This window comes from Grampus griseus (assembly GCF_964374135.1).
Source record: "Grampus griseus genome assembly, chromosome: 15".
In the NCBI taxonomy this organism is placed as follows: domain Eukaryota; kingdom Metazoa; phylum Chordata; class Mammalia; order Artiodactyla; family Delphinidae; genus Grampus; species Grampus griseus.
This window is the reverse complement of record NC_139009.1, coordinates 86,834,212-86,849,449: the sequence shown is the minus strand read 5'-3', so window position 1 is coordinate 86,849,449 and position 15,238 is coordinate 86,834,212. Positions and strand designations below refer to the sequence as shown.

Sequence of the window (15,238 nt, the reverse complement as noted above, 5' to 3'; positions counted from 1 at the left end):
GGCTTTCGCGCTCCATTGTTCGAGGCTTGGCCCAGAGAGTTAACTTGCCAACGCTGGGCTGTTTTAAACAAGCTATTTTGTAGAAACTGAGGCTCTTTTACTTCACAGTTAAAAATGCACAATGTTCGGATCTGTACTTACTGAACTAAATTACCCATTTCCAAAATCCACGGTTGCCCTGCGGTAGCGTTGCACCGTTTCTGGGTGACCGTTGCGGTCTCTGGGTGGCGTGTGTGCTGACATCCTGGCATAACCGTGCTTGGTGCTCTCGTGGCCAGGTTACGTCGTCACCCCATCACGGAGGCATGCTGTGTTGTCTTAAAAAGTCACTTTGTCAGAATGACACTTTTAAAGAGCTTCAGGTTAAATGGATGTGATCTGTGCACTTTTGGCCTTAAAAGTTGCCAGAACTGAAAGATGCATGAAAGATGCATGCCCCTCCCCCTCAGGATGATTACATAAGTGTCCGTCACCTTCCAGCTTAATATGGACCCCCCCCCATTAAAAATGTTTGTGGATGCTACTGAATGGCACATTTTAACGTCTTTTCCAAATATGCAGAGACGTGTGCTGTCAGAGGATGTGTTGGGATGTGGTCGTTAACGGCTATAGTGATGAAGGGATTTTTGCTAGCGGTTCTTTGCATCTGTGCTTGATCCGTGAGAGCAGAGCGGACTTTAGGCGTGTTCCTATAAAATGCCCATTGGTTGTAAGCAAAAACCCAGAAAATCATTTGTTTGCTAAATAACCCCACCCCCACCCCCAGATTGTTTCTCAGTGAAAAGGAAAGGAAAACCTGAGGTTTTCTTTTGGAAGTTTGGCACAGTAACCTGCTCCTTGCTGGTTATGGTGGAGGAGGGAAGAGGGTTCCAGGCGGCCGCATTTGCATCCCCGGAGCAGAAAGAACCCTCACAGCCTCGTGAGACACAGCTGGTGAAAGTGACTTATGACTTTTAGTAAAACGCTCGCGTAGCAGCCAGGTGTCATTTTTATGAAGTCACTTTTTTTTGACAGAACCACCCTTTAACGCTTCTGAAAATAAGAACCAAACCTTGGTAAGCGGAAAATTTGCCTCTTGACCGTCACCCTCACGGCCCACTCGCTCACCATCCGTCTGCAACACCCAGACGCCCCCGCCCGTCCCATCCGGGTGCGGGGGTTCCTGGGGGGAGGTGAGGGGCCGGAGGTCCAGGGAGCTGGTTTCAACACTCAGGGCTGTCTGGCTTTCTCTGTGATTTGCCAGTAGGAGACTTACATACTGGAGTTCTTCCATTGCAGGAGAACTTATTTTTAAAAAAACCATCTGCTTTTCCATATGGGCCGACTACCTGGGTTCCCGTTAAACATGGACTTTCCTCAGAAACTTGCATAAACGCCATCTTTTTTGGGGTGTGTGCCTACTTTATTTTCATTTTTTAATTGCCGAAGGACTTCAGAAATATACAAAGTAGGGAACTCAGCCCTATCTCCTGCTCAGCCATCTGCCTCCACCCTCCCACAGAAGGCAGATCCCAGACGCCACATCATCCCATCTGCAAACACTGGAGCATCCTCTGCGCCCTCTAGGTGCAGGGTTTTATTTTGACGTCCAGTCTCCCGTGGGGGTTTTGGTTTCCTTCCGGGAGGTGGCCGGCTTGTGTCCGATGCTCGGCACCTGTGGGCCTCGGCGGGCACCTGAGCAGCCTCCCCTCTCTTCCAGCGACCTGGTGAACGGCCTCGTGGCACTCATGAACAGCAACGTCAGCAGCCCCGTCAACCTGGTGAGTCCCTCCCTCTAACCCCCTCCCTCCCCAGCAGGCGGCTTCCTGCCTGGCTCATTCGCCGGCAGCACGCTTAGGGCACGTGCCTGTGTGTCGCTTGCCCAACACTAGAGGAAGATCCACGGAATAGAACAAAACGAGTCCACAAAGAAGATCTGGGACACGTGGCTGAGCCACGTGATAAACTAACCCCGCTCCACCCACCGGAAGGGCCAGGTCTAGAAATGCGTGAAGCCTTCAGTGGCTGGAGGTGACGTTCTGGGTGTCCTTTGTCCATCACTGAATGTGCAGTTGGGCTCGATAAGGCTTGCTTTCCGGGGCTGTAGAAGATGGAGTGGCTAAGCCAGTTTCCCTCACTGTCACGTCTGCGAGCGCCCAGACCCCCTTCGTGCCGCTTCCTCCCGCACTTCCTGCAGCGCAGACACTCCCGGGAGGGAGCAGAACCGGCCTGATCTCTGATCCGGCCTCGCTCACTCTTGGCGCTGGAGGAGGTGTTTCTCTGCAGAGCAGTTTGTCCTGTCTTCGGCCGGTTCTCCCTGGCAGAACGTTTTTCCTTCTGTTTAGAGATAAAACCTCATCCTGTGTGTGCCCGCCCACTGTCCTGCCTTCTCCATGGGCACCCGCCCCGCCCCCGCCCCCGCCCCCCCCCCCGCCAGAGCTGGTCTATTCCCCTGTGATGTGACAGCTTCCCCAGGACTTCCCCAGTCTCCTCTCCAGCTCTTCCAGGGATCAGGTTGGGCTAGAGCCCTCGGACCCTTTTGGTCACTGTCTCCTGAATGGTTTCATTCCACCCCGTTTAAAATGCGAGGTGTCCAGTGTAGACTGCCCGTCATTCTAGACGGCCCACTTCTGCCGATGGCAGCTGACCCGAGCCCACCCCCCGCCCCGCTCAGTGGGGGAGCCCCTCCCCTCTCACCACCTCAGTCTCCTCGGCCACCTCCCCTCCCTAGGAGGGGCTAAGCTCACAGGTGTGGGCGTGCCTGCTAATTTCTTGAAAGCACTTCACTTGCAAACCGTTCCTTGTACTTTTCTTCATGACCGGCAGTCCGAAGCACGCTCTGGAACGTTCATTTCTCCTGGGTTGGGCGGGAGTTCCTACCAACAGCAAAGGAGAGGTCACTCCCTGTGGGACCTTTGACCAATTTATGGGTCTCGGCGGCCGCAAGCACCCAGCCAGCGCTGTTTTCATGCATTTTCAAAGGAACAGGGGGTTAAACAGCGTAAGCCGTGTCTCGTGAATCCTCACTTCATCTTGAGCCTTCACCGCCCTTACCCTGTGTTTTCACTTCTCGCCCTTCCAAGTGTGCGTCTTAGTGGTCGCCCCAAGCAGCCACTCCCCGCTTTAGTGCCGCGTCGTTCTCGCCTCTTTGCACAGGGCCGTGCTGGAGTGTCTGACTCCTGTAGAAACCTGTCTTGTTTCAGGGGCGTGTCTGCCGGTAGCCCCGGGGTGCTCATAATTAGGCCTAGGGTCCCTTCCTGCCTCTTTTACCTTTGGTCTCAGACGAAACCAGGAGATTGGGGATGAAGAGTGGTGGGACGTACGGTTGCCAGACTTCATGGTGCGCTCTCACGGGACGGGACGAGCAGGCTCGGGGAGGGGAGGGGCTGTGGCTGCTGGAAGGTACCATGGCAGGAAGAGGAGGAGGGGCGCCCAAAGTAAGCCCGCCATAGAGCCACATCCTGTCTCTCGCACCGGCTGCCCAGGGCCCCCCTGCGAGCGCGTTTCGCGTCTGTTGGGACTCCTGTCCAGGCTCACGCGTCTTCATCACCGAGGGGGTGAGCACGGCGCCCCCAGGGGCAAGAGTGTCCTGGGAGAGCTGAGCTCGCAGAACCAGGCTTTCCTGTAGAGCGACACCGAGCCTACAGTACCCTTGCGTCTGGAAACCGTCCCGTGCCTGGGCCAGGGGACGCAGCGCCCTGATGCGCCGCTACACAGGCGGGCGTCTGCTGACCCTGCCCCCGCCCCCCGGCGTCGGGGACGGCGCGCATGTGGTGCGGGAGGGCGTGGAGTCGCCGTTGCGTTTACACCTCTAACCAGAGACCTTTCTTCCTTAGGGGAACCCGGAAGAACATACGATCCTGGAATTCGCTGAGCTAATTAAAAACCTCGTTGGTAAGTAGGACAGAGGCCTTCCTACGTGTGACCGACCGCGCTTACCCTGTCGGTTAATAACGCCCCGCCTGGACGGGGGTAATTAAGACACGCTAATCGAATTGGATGAAAAGCAAAACTTGATCAGGAGGGCCTCACCGTTTTTGTGATTCTAAGTGACGGAAAGGTGAAGGGGTGCGGGGAGGGGCCCAGCTTTGTTCACCCTTGTAACAAGGTCTGTATGGAGCAGAAATGGTACGTCTGACCTCTGTGCTTGAGACGTGATTGGGGCCGGCAGTTCTGCCCAGGTGACCACTGTCTGGTTCCGGATGCCAGCTGGGCCGAGCACAGGATTTCAGGGAGTGGGAGAGCGACACTGGGGCTTGTGTGATTCTGGTGGAATCCAGTGGCGAGTTTTAGGTCCCATGTGCAGTTCTGGCCAACCTGGCCACGAGGTGTTGCAAGCAGTGTGGACACTGGGCGTGGCCCCCAAGAGGGCGTGCTCTTAAGCCATGAGAAGTCTGCGTCTTCAGCCAGCTGTGGGCTGCCGGTGTCCACGGGCTGTGCCCTTGGTCACACGGTCAGGTTCCTGGGGCTCGGGTTGGGGGGTGTCTGCTTCCCAGGTTTGATCAAGAAATCAGTGTGCAGACACAACCAGACTGGAGTGGGGTTGGCTAGGCCAGGCGAGCGTGATGGGGGCCTGTCTAGACCCTGCACCTAGCAGGCTGGATTCTCTGCAGTTGTCCTTCCTGGCCCTGTCCAGCCCGGACAGTCGGCCAGGACAGGGGATGGTCCTGCTGAGATGAAAACCACAGCATCTTCATCCCCATCAGGCACTTGTTAGAAATGCAGAGTCACACACCCTGCCCGCGTCTCCCGGGTCAGAATCCGCGTTTGGCGACTCCTCAGGCGCTCGTGCTCACGTTGAGGTTGGGAAGCTTGTCCGGAGCCTGGGTGGATGGCTGTGTAACACATCGACCCAGACCCCTGGCTTCAGGCGGCAGCTGTTTTATTCGCTCCAGATTCTGGGACCAGGGCTGGGGGCTCCCTCTGCAGGCCTGGCCAGTGGTTACTGGGCTGGCTTCGATCTGTTGGTCCTAGGAAGCTGGAGCAGCCGGGCTTCTGTCCTTCTGCTTGAGGTTTGTCCAGCAGGGTGGCTCTGGCAGGGCGTAGGTGGCAGGGCCTCGTAAGGTGTCAGCCTGGGCTGGCCGACGGTCAGTCCCTGGCACTCTGCCCGTTAGACGGGCTGAAGGGAGCCTGGCTGCAGGGCATGAACACCTGAGGGGGGCTCGTCGGGGCATCAGGGTCACAGCCCCCCCCCCCCCGGTGGCAGTGGGCACGCGGCTGTGCTGCTGAGGGGGATGGTATGCGTTGGGCCTGCCCTCTCCTTCCCCTTGGGGTGGCGCAGGCTGGTGTCCTGCCCTTGCCAAGTGCTGTGTGGCCAGCAGCACATTCCCCGGGGGCGGGGAGCTGACTTGGGACACAGCCCTCCATCTGCACCTGTATCCCGGTGCGGGTGGGCCAGCAGCACATTCCCCGGAGCGGGGGGGCGGGGGGCCAAGTAACTTGGGACACAGCACTCCATCTGCACCTGTGTACCTGCGCTGGTGGGCCAGCAGCACGGTCCCCGGGGGTAGAAGGGGGCAAGGTGACTTGGGACCCAGTACTCTATCTGCACTTGTATCCCTGTGCGGGTAGGCCAGCAGCACAGTCCCGTGGGGGGGGGGGGCGCAACGTGACTTGGGACACAGCACTTTCTCTGCACCTGTGTACCTCCGCTGGTGGGCCAGCTGTCCCCGGGGGGGGGGGCAAGGTGACTTGGGACCCAGCACTCCATCTGCACCTGTATCCCTGTGCGGGTGGGCCAGCAGCACATTCCCCGGGCGGGGGTGGGGGCGACGTGACTTGGGACACAGCACTCCATCTGCACCTGTATACCTGCGATGGTGGGCCTTGCCTTCGATGTATGTGGAGAGTCGCATCCCAGTGGTTCCTGATTCTCACCTTTTTTCAACAACACAGGCAGCGGGAGTGAAATTCAGTTTCTCTCTGAAGCCCAGGATGACCCCCAGAAAAGGAAACCAGACATCAAGAAAGCAAAGCTGATGCTGGGGTGGGAGCCAGTGGTAAGTGGGGGGGGGTGGCTCCACCCCTGCACTGTGCTCCCTGGGGGTGCTGCCACGTGGGGTGGCCCCAGCAGTGTTCTCTCCGGGGCCACATGGTGCTTGTAGCCTGTGTCCCTTGTTCTCTGTTAACAGGGAATGGCTTGGCCCCAGGTAGGCCTGCCTTGCCTCTGTTCACTCAGCCAGGGTGTCATGGCTGTGCAGGGCCGGCCACGATGCCCATGATGTGGGCGAGCCCATCCACCCCAGTTCCTACACAGGTGGAGCAGGGTGGGAGTGTGAGAGGCTGAAGGGTAACGGTGGGCCTCCCCTCCTTTCTGTTGCCCTTGGAGTCCATCAGGCTAGGTGGTGTGGCCTCGCCAGGCTCGGGCTGCCTGTCCCCCAGGCAGACAGTTCCTCCTCCCCCCGCCCCGAGGCTGGGCGTGGCTGGTGCATTCCTTTCCCACAGGTCTCAGTCTAGAGGTCATGTCCGCAGAGAGGACATGGGCAGCTGATTCGGTTTCCGTTTCCTGTTTGCTGCAGGGCAGCTCTAAATTATGAGGGTCCCCAGGGGTGAAAGTGCAGAGAGTAAGTGTCACCCAGAGAATCAGGCATGTGGATTGGATACGGATGCTTCCACGCAGCTTCCTCCTCTGAGAGGAAGGGCGCGTGGGGGCATTATTTTAAGGGTGCCTTTTGTGACTGATTCAAACTGGAACAGAGTCCCAACCTGCAGGAGGAAGTGTGGGTCTCTGGGGCTGCAGCTCCTTCAAGTGCAGCCTGTCAGGGTGCACAGCACAGGCGCAGACAGCTTCGGGGGACCCGGCCGCGCCCCTCATTCTCGCTCTCTCTTTAAATAGGTCCCGCTGGAGGAAGGGTTAAACAAAGCAATTCACTACTTCCGGAAAGAACTCGAGTACCAGGCGAATAATCAGTACATCCCCAAACCAAAGCCCGCAAGAATAAAAAAAGGACGGACGCGCCATACCTGAAAACCTCGCCTTTCGGGACGGGAGATGCCCTGTTTCACACTTGAGGAGATGTATTTTTCTTTTTTTTAAAGAAAGACTTAAACAGGTATCATGAAGAACAAACTGGAATTCATTCTGAAGCTTGCTTTAAGAAATGGATGTGCCTAAAAACTCCCCTAAAAAACTGCAGATTTTGCCTTGCACTTTTTAAATCTTTTTATGTAAAATAGCATTGATGCATCTCTGCGTATTTTCAAATTTTTTACCTTGCCGTGAGAGCCTATGTCGTGACTGTCATCGACAGTTTTATTTACTGGTTTCTTTGTGAAGCTGAAAAGGAACATTAAATGGGGTGATTAAACGCCGATTTATTTATAAAGTGGGTACTAATAAACGAGACGTTATACTATGCACAGAGGAGAAGCAGCAGCCCAGCAGTGTTGTCAGGTAGGTGGGGGGCGCACCGCATTCATTCTCGGGCAGATAAAATTCTGTTTGAGGGCTTTATGTTTCTTCTAATTCAGGATTTTTCCAAGGTCTAGTTTTTAGTTGCAGACTTGACTTTGAAATGTTTCTGTTGGTTATCACAATGCAGGATATTTGAAATCAATCACTACTGTGTTGTGCTGCACCTGGTGGGGGTGGGAAGCTAACATATTCTTGGTTAACAGTGGTTAAATATGCTATTTTAATAAAATATTGAAACTCTCAGTTTTAAAGGTTGGCTTTCTGCTTTGCATGGTGCATCATCGGATGGCTAAGAAAAATATTAGAGAATTTTAAAGAAATGTCTGTTAACTGTCGAGGTTGGTGTATATGTAACTTGATGAGTGGATAGTGGAAACATTTCTGTGCTGCTGGGGCTGAATCTGTGCAAACGCTGTTCACTGCAGTGGGGAGAGATTTTCAGGTCTCACCCAGGGTTAGAATCATTGTGTGTCCTTCCCTGGAAGCACGGAGCAGATGGAGAAAAGGAAGTGTCATTAGTGACCTGTGGAGTAGAAACTGAGAGCTTCCATTTTCACTAAGAATTCTTTCAAGGTTTAGTGGTAGGGCTTACTGGTAGGGTTTTGGGGGTTTTTTTGCGGTACGCGGGCCTCTCCCGTTACGGAGCACAGGCTCCGGACGTGCAGGCTCAGCAACCACGGCTCACAGGCCCGGACCGGGGCACGAACCCGTGTCCCCTGCATCGGCAGGCGGACTCTCAACCGCTGCGCCACCAGGGAAGCCCCCGGTGGGGTTTTTAAATTGCTTTTATAACAAACGGAAGGACACGTAGGAAGTTAAGGCTACACACTTTCGAGTCAGTTGGCCCCAGGGCGTAGTGACAAATGCTGCAAGGACACCAAGGGGATGAAAGCATCAAGCAGGGGCGCTGTGCTCGTTTCCATACGAACCAGGGTAAACTAGGCTTGCCTGTCTGTCCTTCCAAATCTCCTAGGGATATCTATTTTTTTAATTGGACATGTTTTTCCAATCAGAATTTCTGGGGTCAGACCAAGGAAGCTGTGGTTTTATTTTATTTGTTGTGCTAAGATTCTGGAACTGAAGGTCAATGCTAGAGTGGGCATGGTGTGAGAAGGAGAGGACTCAGGATGCCTTCTTATATTTAGTTGTCATTATTTGGGCCTGAACTAAGTGACACCATTTACTGAGAGGGGGTGAACGGAAACATGTTTGGGAACCACTAACGGTGACATCCAGGCATTGAGGAAAGAGCGAGGCATGGAGGGAGTTTGGTGGAGCTCAGCTGTGCAGTGTGGGTAGGGAGAGCCCCAAAGCCCCAGGCTCCAGAATTCTCCTACCTCGTTACTTGCTATATCTAGAATATAGGAGTATCTAGAGTTCCTCTGAAATTCATTCCTTTGACTTTCTTCCCCACGGTTTTCATAAAATATACTCATGGAACGAGAGGGGGGAGCTGAAAAAAATATTCCTAGGAAAAGGGCTGACAGTTTCCTGAATTTGGCAAAGCAGCATAAAGGTTCCGATTCAAAATGCTGAGTGAACCCCAAATGAGATAAAACCAAAGAAATCCACACCAAGTCGTAATAGTCAAAACTAAAGCCGTAAGCAAAGAATCTCAAAAGTAGCCAGAGGGAAATGACACATTACCTCCAGGTTCAAAACAATCAGAATGGCAGCAAGTTCCTCAGAAACAGGGCCCCAGAAGTACGTGGCACATTTTTCATGGGCTGAAAGAACTGTCAATCCAGAATTCTATATCCCATGAATACCCTTTCAGAAATGGAGGGGAGGGCTTCCCTGGTGGCACAGTGATTGAGGGTCCGCCTGCTGATGCAGGGGACACGGGTTCGTGCCCCGGTCCAGGAAGATCCCACATGCTGCAGAGCAGCTGGGCCCGTGAGCCATGGCCGCTGAGCCTGCGCGTCCAGAGCCTGTGCTCCGCAACGGGAGAGGCCACAACAGCGAGAGGCCCACATACCGCAAAAAAAAAAGGGGGGGGGGGAATTAAGACATTCTCATATGAAGTAAAATTGAAAAGTTTTCACCAGGAGACCTACCTTAGAAGTATGGCTAAAGTAAAATTCTCTAAACAAAAAGGAAACACTAAAATATGGAAACTTGGGACATCAGAAAGGAAGAACGAACAAGGAAAGAGCAAAAATATGGGTAAATATAATGGGTTTTCTTTCTCCTCTCAAAGTTTTCTAAATTATATTTGATGGTTGAAGCAAAAATTATATAAGTTTTATGGTTTCCAATGCATATAAGTGAAATAAAATAACTATATTATAGATATGGGAGGGTAAAAGAAAGTAACGTTTCCAAACTGGTAAAACTTGTCACCAGTAGATTTTGAGAAGTTACGTGTGTGCAGACTGCAGTGCCTGGAGCATCCACTAAAAGTCTGTACAGATGCCCAAATAGAACTCTAACAAAAGAACTCTAATTTAAACTGTGTGAAGGGAGGAAAAAATAGAACAAAAGACAAGCGGAAAACAAAAAGTAAAATGGCACATTTAAGCCTTAACATAATACATTAAATACAAATGGAGGTACCAGGAAGCCTGCAGAAGCCTTAGACAAACTCCTCCACCATGGGGCAGACAGCAGAAGCAAGAACTACAACCCTACAGCCTGCAGAACAGAAACCACCATCACAGAAAATTAGACAAAATGAGATGGCAGAGAAATATGTCCCAGCTGAAGGAACAAGCTAAAACCCCAGAAGAACAACTAGATGAAGCAGGCCATCTACCTGAAAACGAAGTCAAAGAAATGACAGTAAAGATGATGCAAGATCTCGGAAAAAGAATGGAGGCACAGATGGAGAAGATACAAGAAATGTATGGCAAAGACCTAGAAGAACTAAAAAACAGACGAACAGTACAATAACTGAAATGAAAAATACACTAGAAGGAATCAATAGCAAATAACTGAGGCAGAAGAATGGATAAGTGAGCTGGAAGACAGAATGGTGGAAATCAGTGCTGCAGAACAGAATAAAGAAAAAAGAATGAAAAAGAGGACAGTTTAAGACACCTCTGGGACAACATTAAATGTACAAACATTTGCATTTAGGGGTCCCAGGAGAAAAGAGAGAGGACCTGAGAAAATATTTGAAGTGATAATAGCTGAAAAATTCTCTAACATGGGAAAGGAAACAGTCATCCAAGTCCAGAAAGCGCAGAGAGTCCCAGGCAGGATAAGCCCAAGGAGGAAAACACGTTGAGACACATAGTCATCAAATTGACAAAAATTAAAGACAAAAGTAAAAATATTAAAAGCAACAAGGTAAAAGCAACAAGTAACATACAAGGGAATTCCTATAAGATTATCAGTTATCAGCTGATTTCTCAGCAGAAACGCTGCATACCAGAAAGGACTGGCATGATACATTTAAAGTGATGAAAGGGAAGAACCTAAACCAAGAATACTCTACCAGCAAGGCTCTCATTCAGATTAAACAGAGAAATCGAAAGATTTACAGACAAGCCAAAGCTAAGAGAATTCAGGACCACCAGACCAGCTTTGCAACAAATGCTGAAGGAAGTTCTCTAGGCATAAAAGAAAAGGACACAGCTAGAAACAAGAAAACTATGAATGGAAAAGTTCACTGGTAAAGGCAAACATACAGTACAGGTAGGAAATCATCCACACACAAATATATCAAAACTAGCAGTCGTGACAAGAGGAGACCACAAATACAGGATACTGGAAATGCATCTGAAATTGAAAGACCAGCAACTTAAAATAACCCTGTTTATCTACAGACCGCTATATCAAAACCTCATGGTAACTGCAAACCTAAAATCTATAATAGATACACTCAAAAAAAGAAAAAGAAATCCAAACACAGCACTAAAGTTTGTCATCAAATCACAAGAGAACAAAAGAGGAAGGGAAGAAAAAACACCTCCAAAAACAAAGCCACAACAATTAACAAAATGGCACTAAGAACATATATATTGATTATCACCTTAAAAGTAAACAGATTAAATGCTTCAACCAAAAGAAATAGATTGGCTAAATGGATACAAAAACAAGACCGTATATATGCTGCCTACAAGAGACCCACTTCAGATCTAGGGACACATACAGACTGAGAGTGAGGGGATGGAAAAAGGCATTCCATGCAAATGGAAATCAAAAGAAAGGTGGAGGAGCAATACTCATATCAGATAAAATAGACTTTAAAACAAAGAATGTTACCAGAGACAAGGAAGGACACTACATAATGATCAAGGGATCAATCCAAGAAGACGACATAACAACTGTAAATATATATGCACACAGCACAGGAGCACCTTAATATATAAGGCAAATGCTAACAGCCATAAAAGGAGAAATTGACAGTAACACAATGACAGTGGGGGACTTTAACACCCCCTTTCATCAATGGGCAGATCATCCAGACAGAAAATAAGGAAACATAGGCCTTAAATGACACATTAGACCAGATGTACTTAACTGATGTTTACAGAACTTCCATCTGAAAGCAGAACACACTTTCTTCTCAAGTGCGCACAGAACATTCTCCAGGACTGATCACATGCTGGGCCACAAAGCGAGCCTCAGTAAATTTAAGAAAATTGAAATCATATCAAGCATCTTTTCCGACCACAACACTATGACATTAGAAATCTACTACAAGAAAAAAACTAAAGAACACAAACACATGGAGGCTAAACAATATATTACTAAACTACCAATGGACCACTGCAGAAATCAAAGAGGAAATCAAGAAATACCTGGAGACAAATGACAGTGAAAACACCGTGATCCAAAACCTGAGACACAGCAAACGCGGTTCTAAGAGGGAAGTTTACAGCAATACAGCCTTACCTCAGGAAAGAGGAAAAATCATAAACAACCTAACCTTACACCTAAAGCACCTAGAGAAAGAAGAACAAACAAAACCTAACGTTAGTAGAAGGAAAGAAATCATAAAGATCGGACTAGAAATAAATGACACAGAGACTAAGAAAGCAACAGAAAAGATGAATGAAACTAAAAAGCTGGTTCTTTGAGAAGATAAAATTGATAAACCTTTAGCCAGGCTCATCAAGAAAAAGAGGGAGAGGGCTCAAATCAATAAAATTAGACATGAAAAGGGAGAAGTTACAATGGACACCACAGAAATACAAAGGATCATAAGAGACTACTACAGGCAACTATGTGCCAATAAAATGGACAACCTAGAAAAAATGGACAAATTCTTAGGTACAATCTCTGAAGACTGAATCAGGAAGAAATAGAAAATATGAACAGACCAATCACAAGTACTGAAATTGAAACTGATTAAAAAACTCCAAACAAAAGTCCATGCCCAGATGGCTTCACAGCCAAATTCTATCGGACATTTAGAGAAGAGCTAACATGTATCCTTCAGAAACTCTTCCAAAAATTGCAGATGAAGGAACACTCTCAAACTCATTCTATGACGCCACCATCACCCTGATACCAAAACCAGACAAAGATACCACAAAAAGAGAAAATTACAGGTGAATATCACTGGTGAACATAGATGCAGAAATACTCAACAAAATACTAGCAAACAGAATCCAACAACACATTAAAAGGATCATACACCATGATCAAGTGGGATTTATCCCAAGGCTGCAGGATTTTTCACTATCCACAACTCAGGATGATACACCACAACAAACTGAAGAATAAAAACCATATGATCATTTCAATAGATGCAGAAAAAGCTTTTGACAAGTTTCAACACCCATTGATGATAACAACTCTCCACAAAGTGGGCTTAGAGGGAACCTACCTCAACATCATAAAGGCCATATATGACAAATGCACAGCAAACATCACAGTCAACAGTGAAAAGCTGAAAGCATTTCCTCTAAGATCAGGAACAAGACAAGGACGTCCACTCTCACCACTTTTTCTCAACATAGTTTTGGAAGTCCTAGCCACGGCAATCAGAGAAGAAAAAGAAAGAAAGGGAATCCAAACTGGAAAAGAAGTAAATCTGTCACTGTTTGCAGATGACATGATACTACACATAGAAAATCCTAAAGATGCAACCAGAAAACTACTAGAGTTCATCAATGAATTCAGTAAAGTTGCAGATACAAAATTAATACACAGAAATCTGTTGCATTTCTATACACTTAAAACAGAAGATCAGAAGGAGAAATTAAGGAAACAATCCCACTTACCATGGCATCCAAGTGAATGAAATACCTAGGAATAAACCTACCTAAGGAGGAAATAGACCTGTACTCCGAAAACTGTGAGATGCTGATGAAAGAAATCAAAGACGACATAAACAGATGGAAAGATATACTATGTTCTTGGATTGGAAGAGTCAACATTGTCAGTATTGTCAAAATGACTATACTGTCCAAGGAAATCTACAGATTCAGTGCAGTCTCTATCAAATTACCAATGGCATTTTTCACAGAACTAGAACAAAAAATGTTTAGCTTGTATGGAGACACAAAAGACCCTGAATAGCCAAAGCAATCTTAAGAAAAACGGAGCTGGAGGAATCAGGCTTCCTGACTTCAGACTATACTACCAAGCTACAGTAATCAAGACAGTATGGTACTGGCACAAAAACAGAAATACAGATCAATGGAACAGGATAGAAAGCCCAGAGATAAACCCACACACATATGGTCACCTAATCTATGACAAAGGAGGCAAGAGCATACAATGGAGAAAAGACAGCTGCTTCAATAAATGGTGCTGGGAAAACTGGACAGCTACATGTAAACGAATGAAATTACAACATTCTCTAACACCATATACAAAAATAAACTCAAAATAGATTAAAGGCCTAAATGTAAGACTGAATACTTTATAGAGGACATAAAGAGCAGAGTATCTTTTTGGATCCACCTGCTAGAGTAATGAAAACAAAAACAAACAAATGGGACCTAATTAAACTTAAAAGCTTTTGCACAGCAAAGGAAGCCATGAACAAAAAAAAACAACCTACAGAATGTGAGAAATATTTGCAATATCATCATTTGCAAATGATGTAACCAACAACAGATTAATTTCCAAAATATTGATAAATCAAGAGCTCATACAGCTCAATTGCAAAAATAATAATAAACAACCCAATTAAAAAATGGACAGAAGTTCTAAATAGACATTTCTCCAAAGAAGCCAAAGGATATCCAACAGGCACATGAAAAAATGCTCAACATCACTCATCATTAGAGAAACGCAAATCAAAACTGCAATGAGGTATCACCTCACACCAGTCAGAATGGCCATCATCAAAAAGTCTACAGACAGGGGGCTTCCCTGGTGGCGCAGTGGTTGAGAGTCCGCCTGCCGATGCAGGGGACAAGGGTTCGTGCCCCGGTCCGGGAGGATCCCACGTGCCGCGGAGCGGCTGGGCCCGTGAGCCATGGCCGCTGGGCCTGCTCGTCCGGAGCTTGTGCTCCGCAACAGGAGAGGCCACAACAGTGAGAGGCCCGCATATCACACACACACAAAAAAAGTCTACAGACAATAAATGCTGGAGAGGGTGTGGAGAAAAGGGAACCCTCTTGCACTGTTGGTGGGAATGTAAATTGGTACAGCCACTATGGAGAACAGTATGGAGGTTCCTCAGAAAACTAAAAATAGAACTACCATGTGACCCAGCAATCCCACTCCTGGTCATAAAATAAACCTGGAAAAGATAAAAACTCTAATTCATAAAGATACACGCACCTCAGTGTCCACTGCAGCTGTTTACAACAGCCAAGACGTGGAAACAACCTAAACGTCTATCAGATGAATGAATAAAGAGGATGTGGTACATATATACAATGGAATACTACTCATCCATAAAAAAGAATGAAATAATGCCATTTGCAGCAACATGGA

The 15,238-nt window shown here is 48.3% G+C and overlaps 1 protein-coding gene across 7 annotated transcripts in view; it reads left to right on the top strand.

Moving 5' to 3' along the window:
- The window catches only part of UXS1 (UDP-glucuronate decarboxylase 1), an 82,832-nt gene that overhangs the window by 66,863 nt on the left and 731 nt on the right, over positions 1–15,238 (top strand). For 6 of the 7 annotated variants that reach the window (XM_082672803.1, XM_082672800.1, XM_082672799.1 and 3 more), the window contains 4 exons: positions 1,700–1,760; positions 3,816–3,873; positions 5,875–5,978; positions 6,815–7,636. In XM_082672803.1, coding sequence (XP_082528929.1) covers positions 1,700–1,760; positions 3,816–3,873; positions 5,875–5,978; positions 6,815–6,946 — 355 coding nt within the window. In that variant the 3' untranslated portion in view covers positions 6,947–7,636. Of the gene's footprint in view, positions 1–1,699; positions 1,761–3,815; positions 3,874–5,874; positions 5,979–6,814; positions 7,637–15,238 lie in introns of those variants that run through there. The other variant, XR_014297845.1, reaches the window with a different exon arrangement.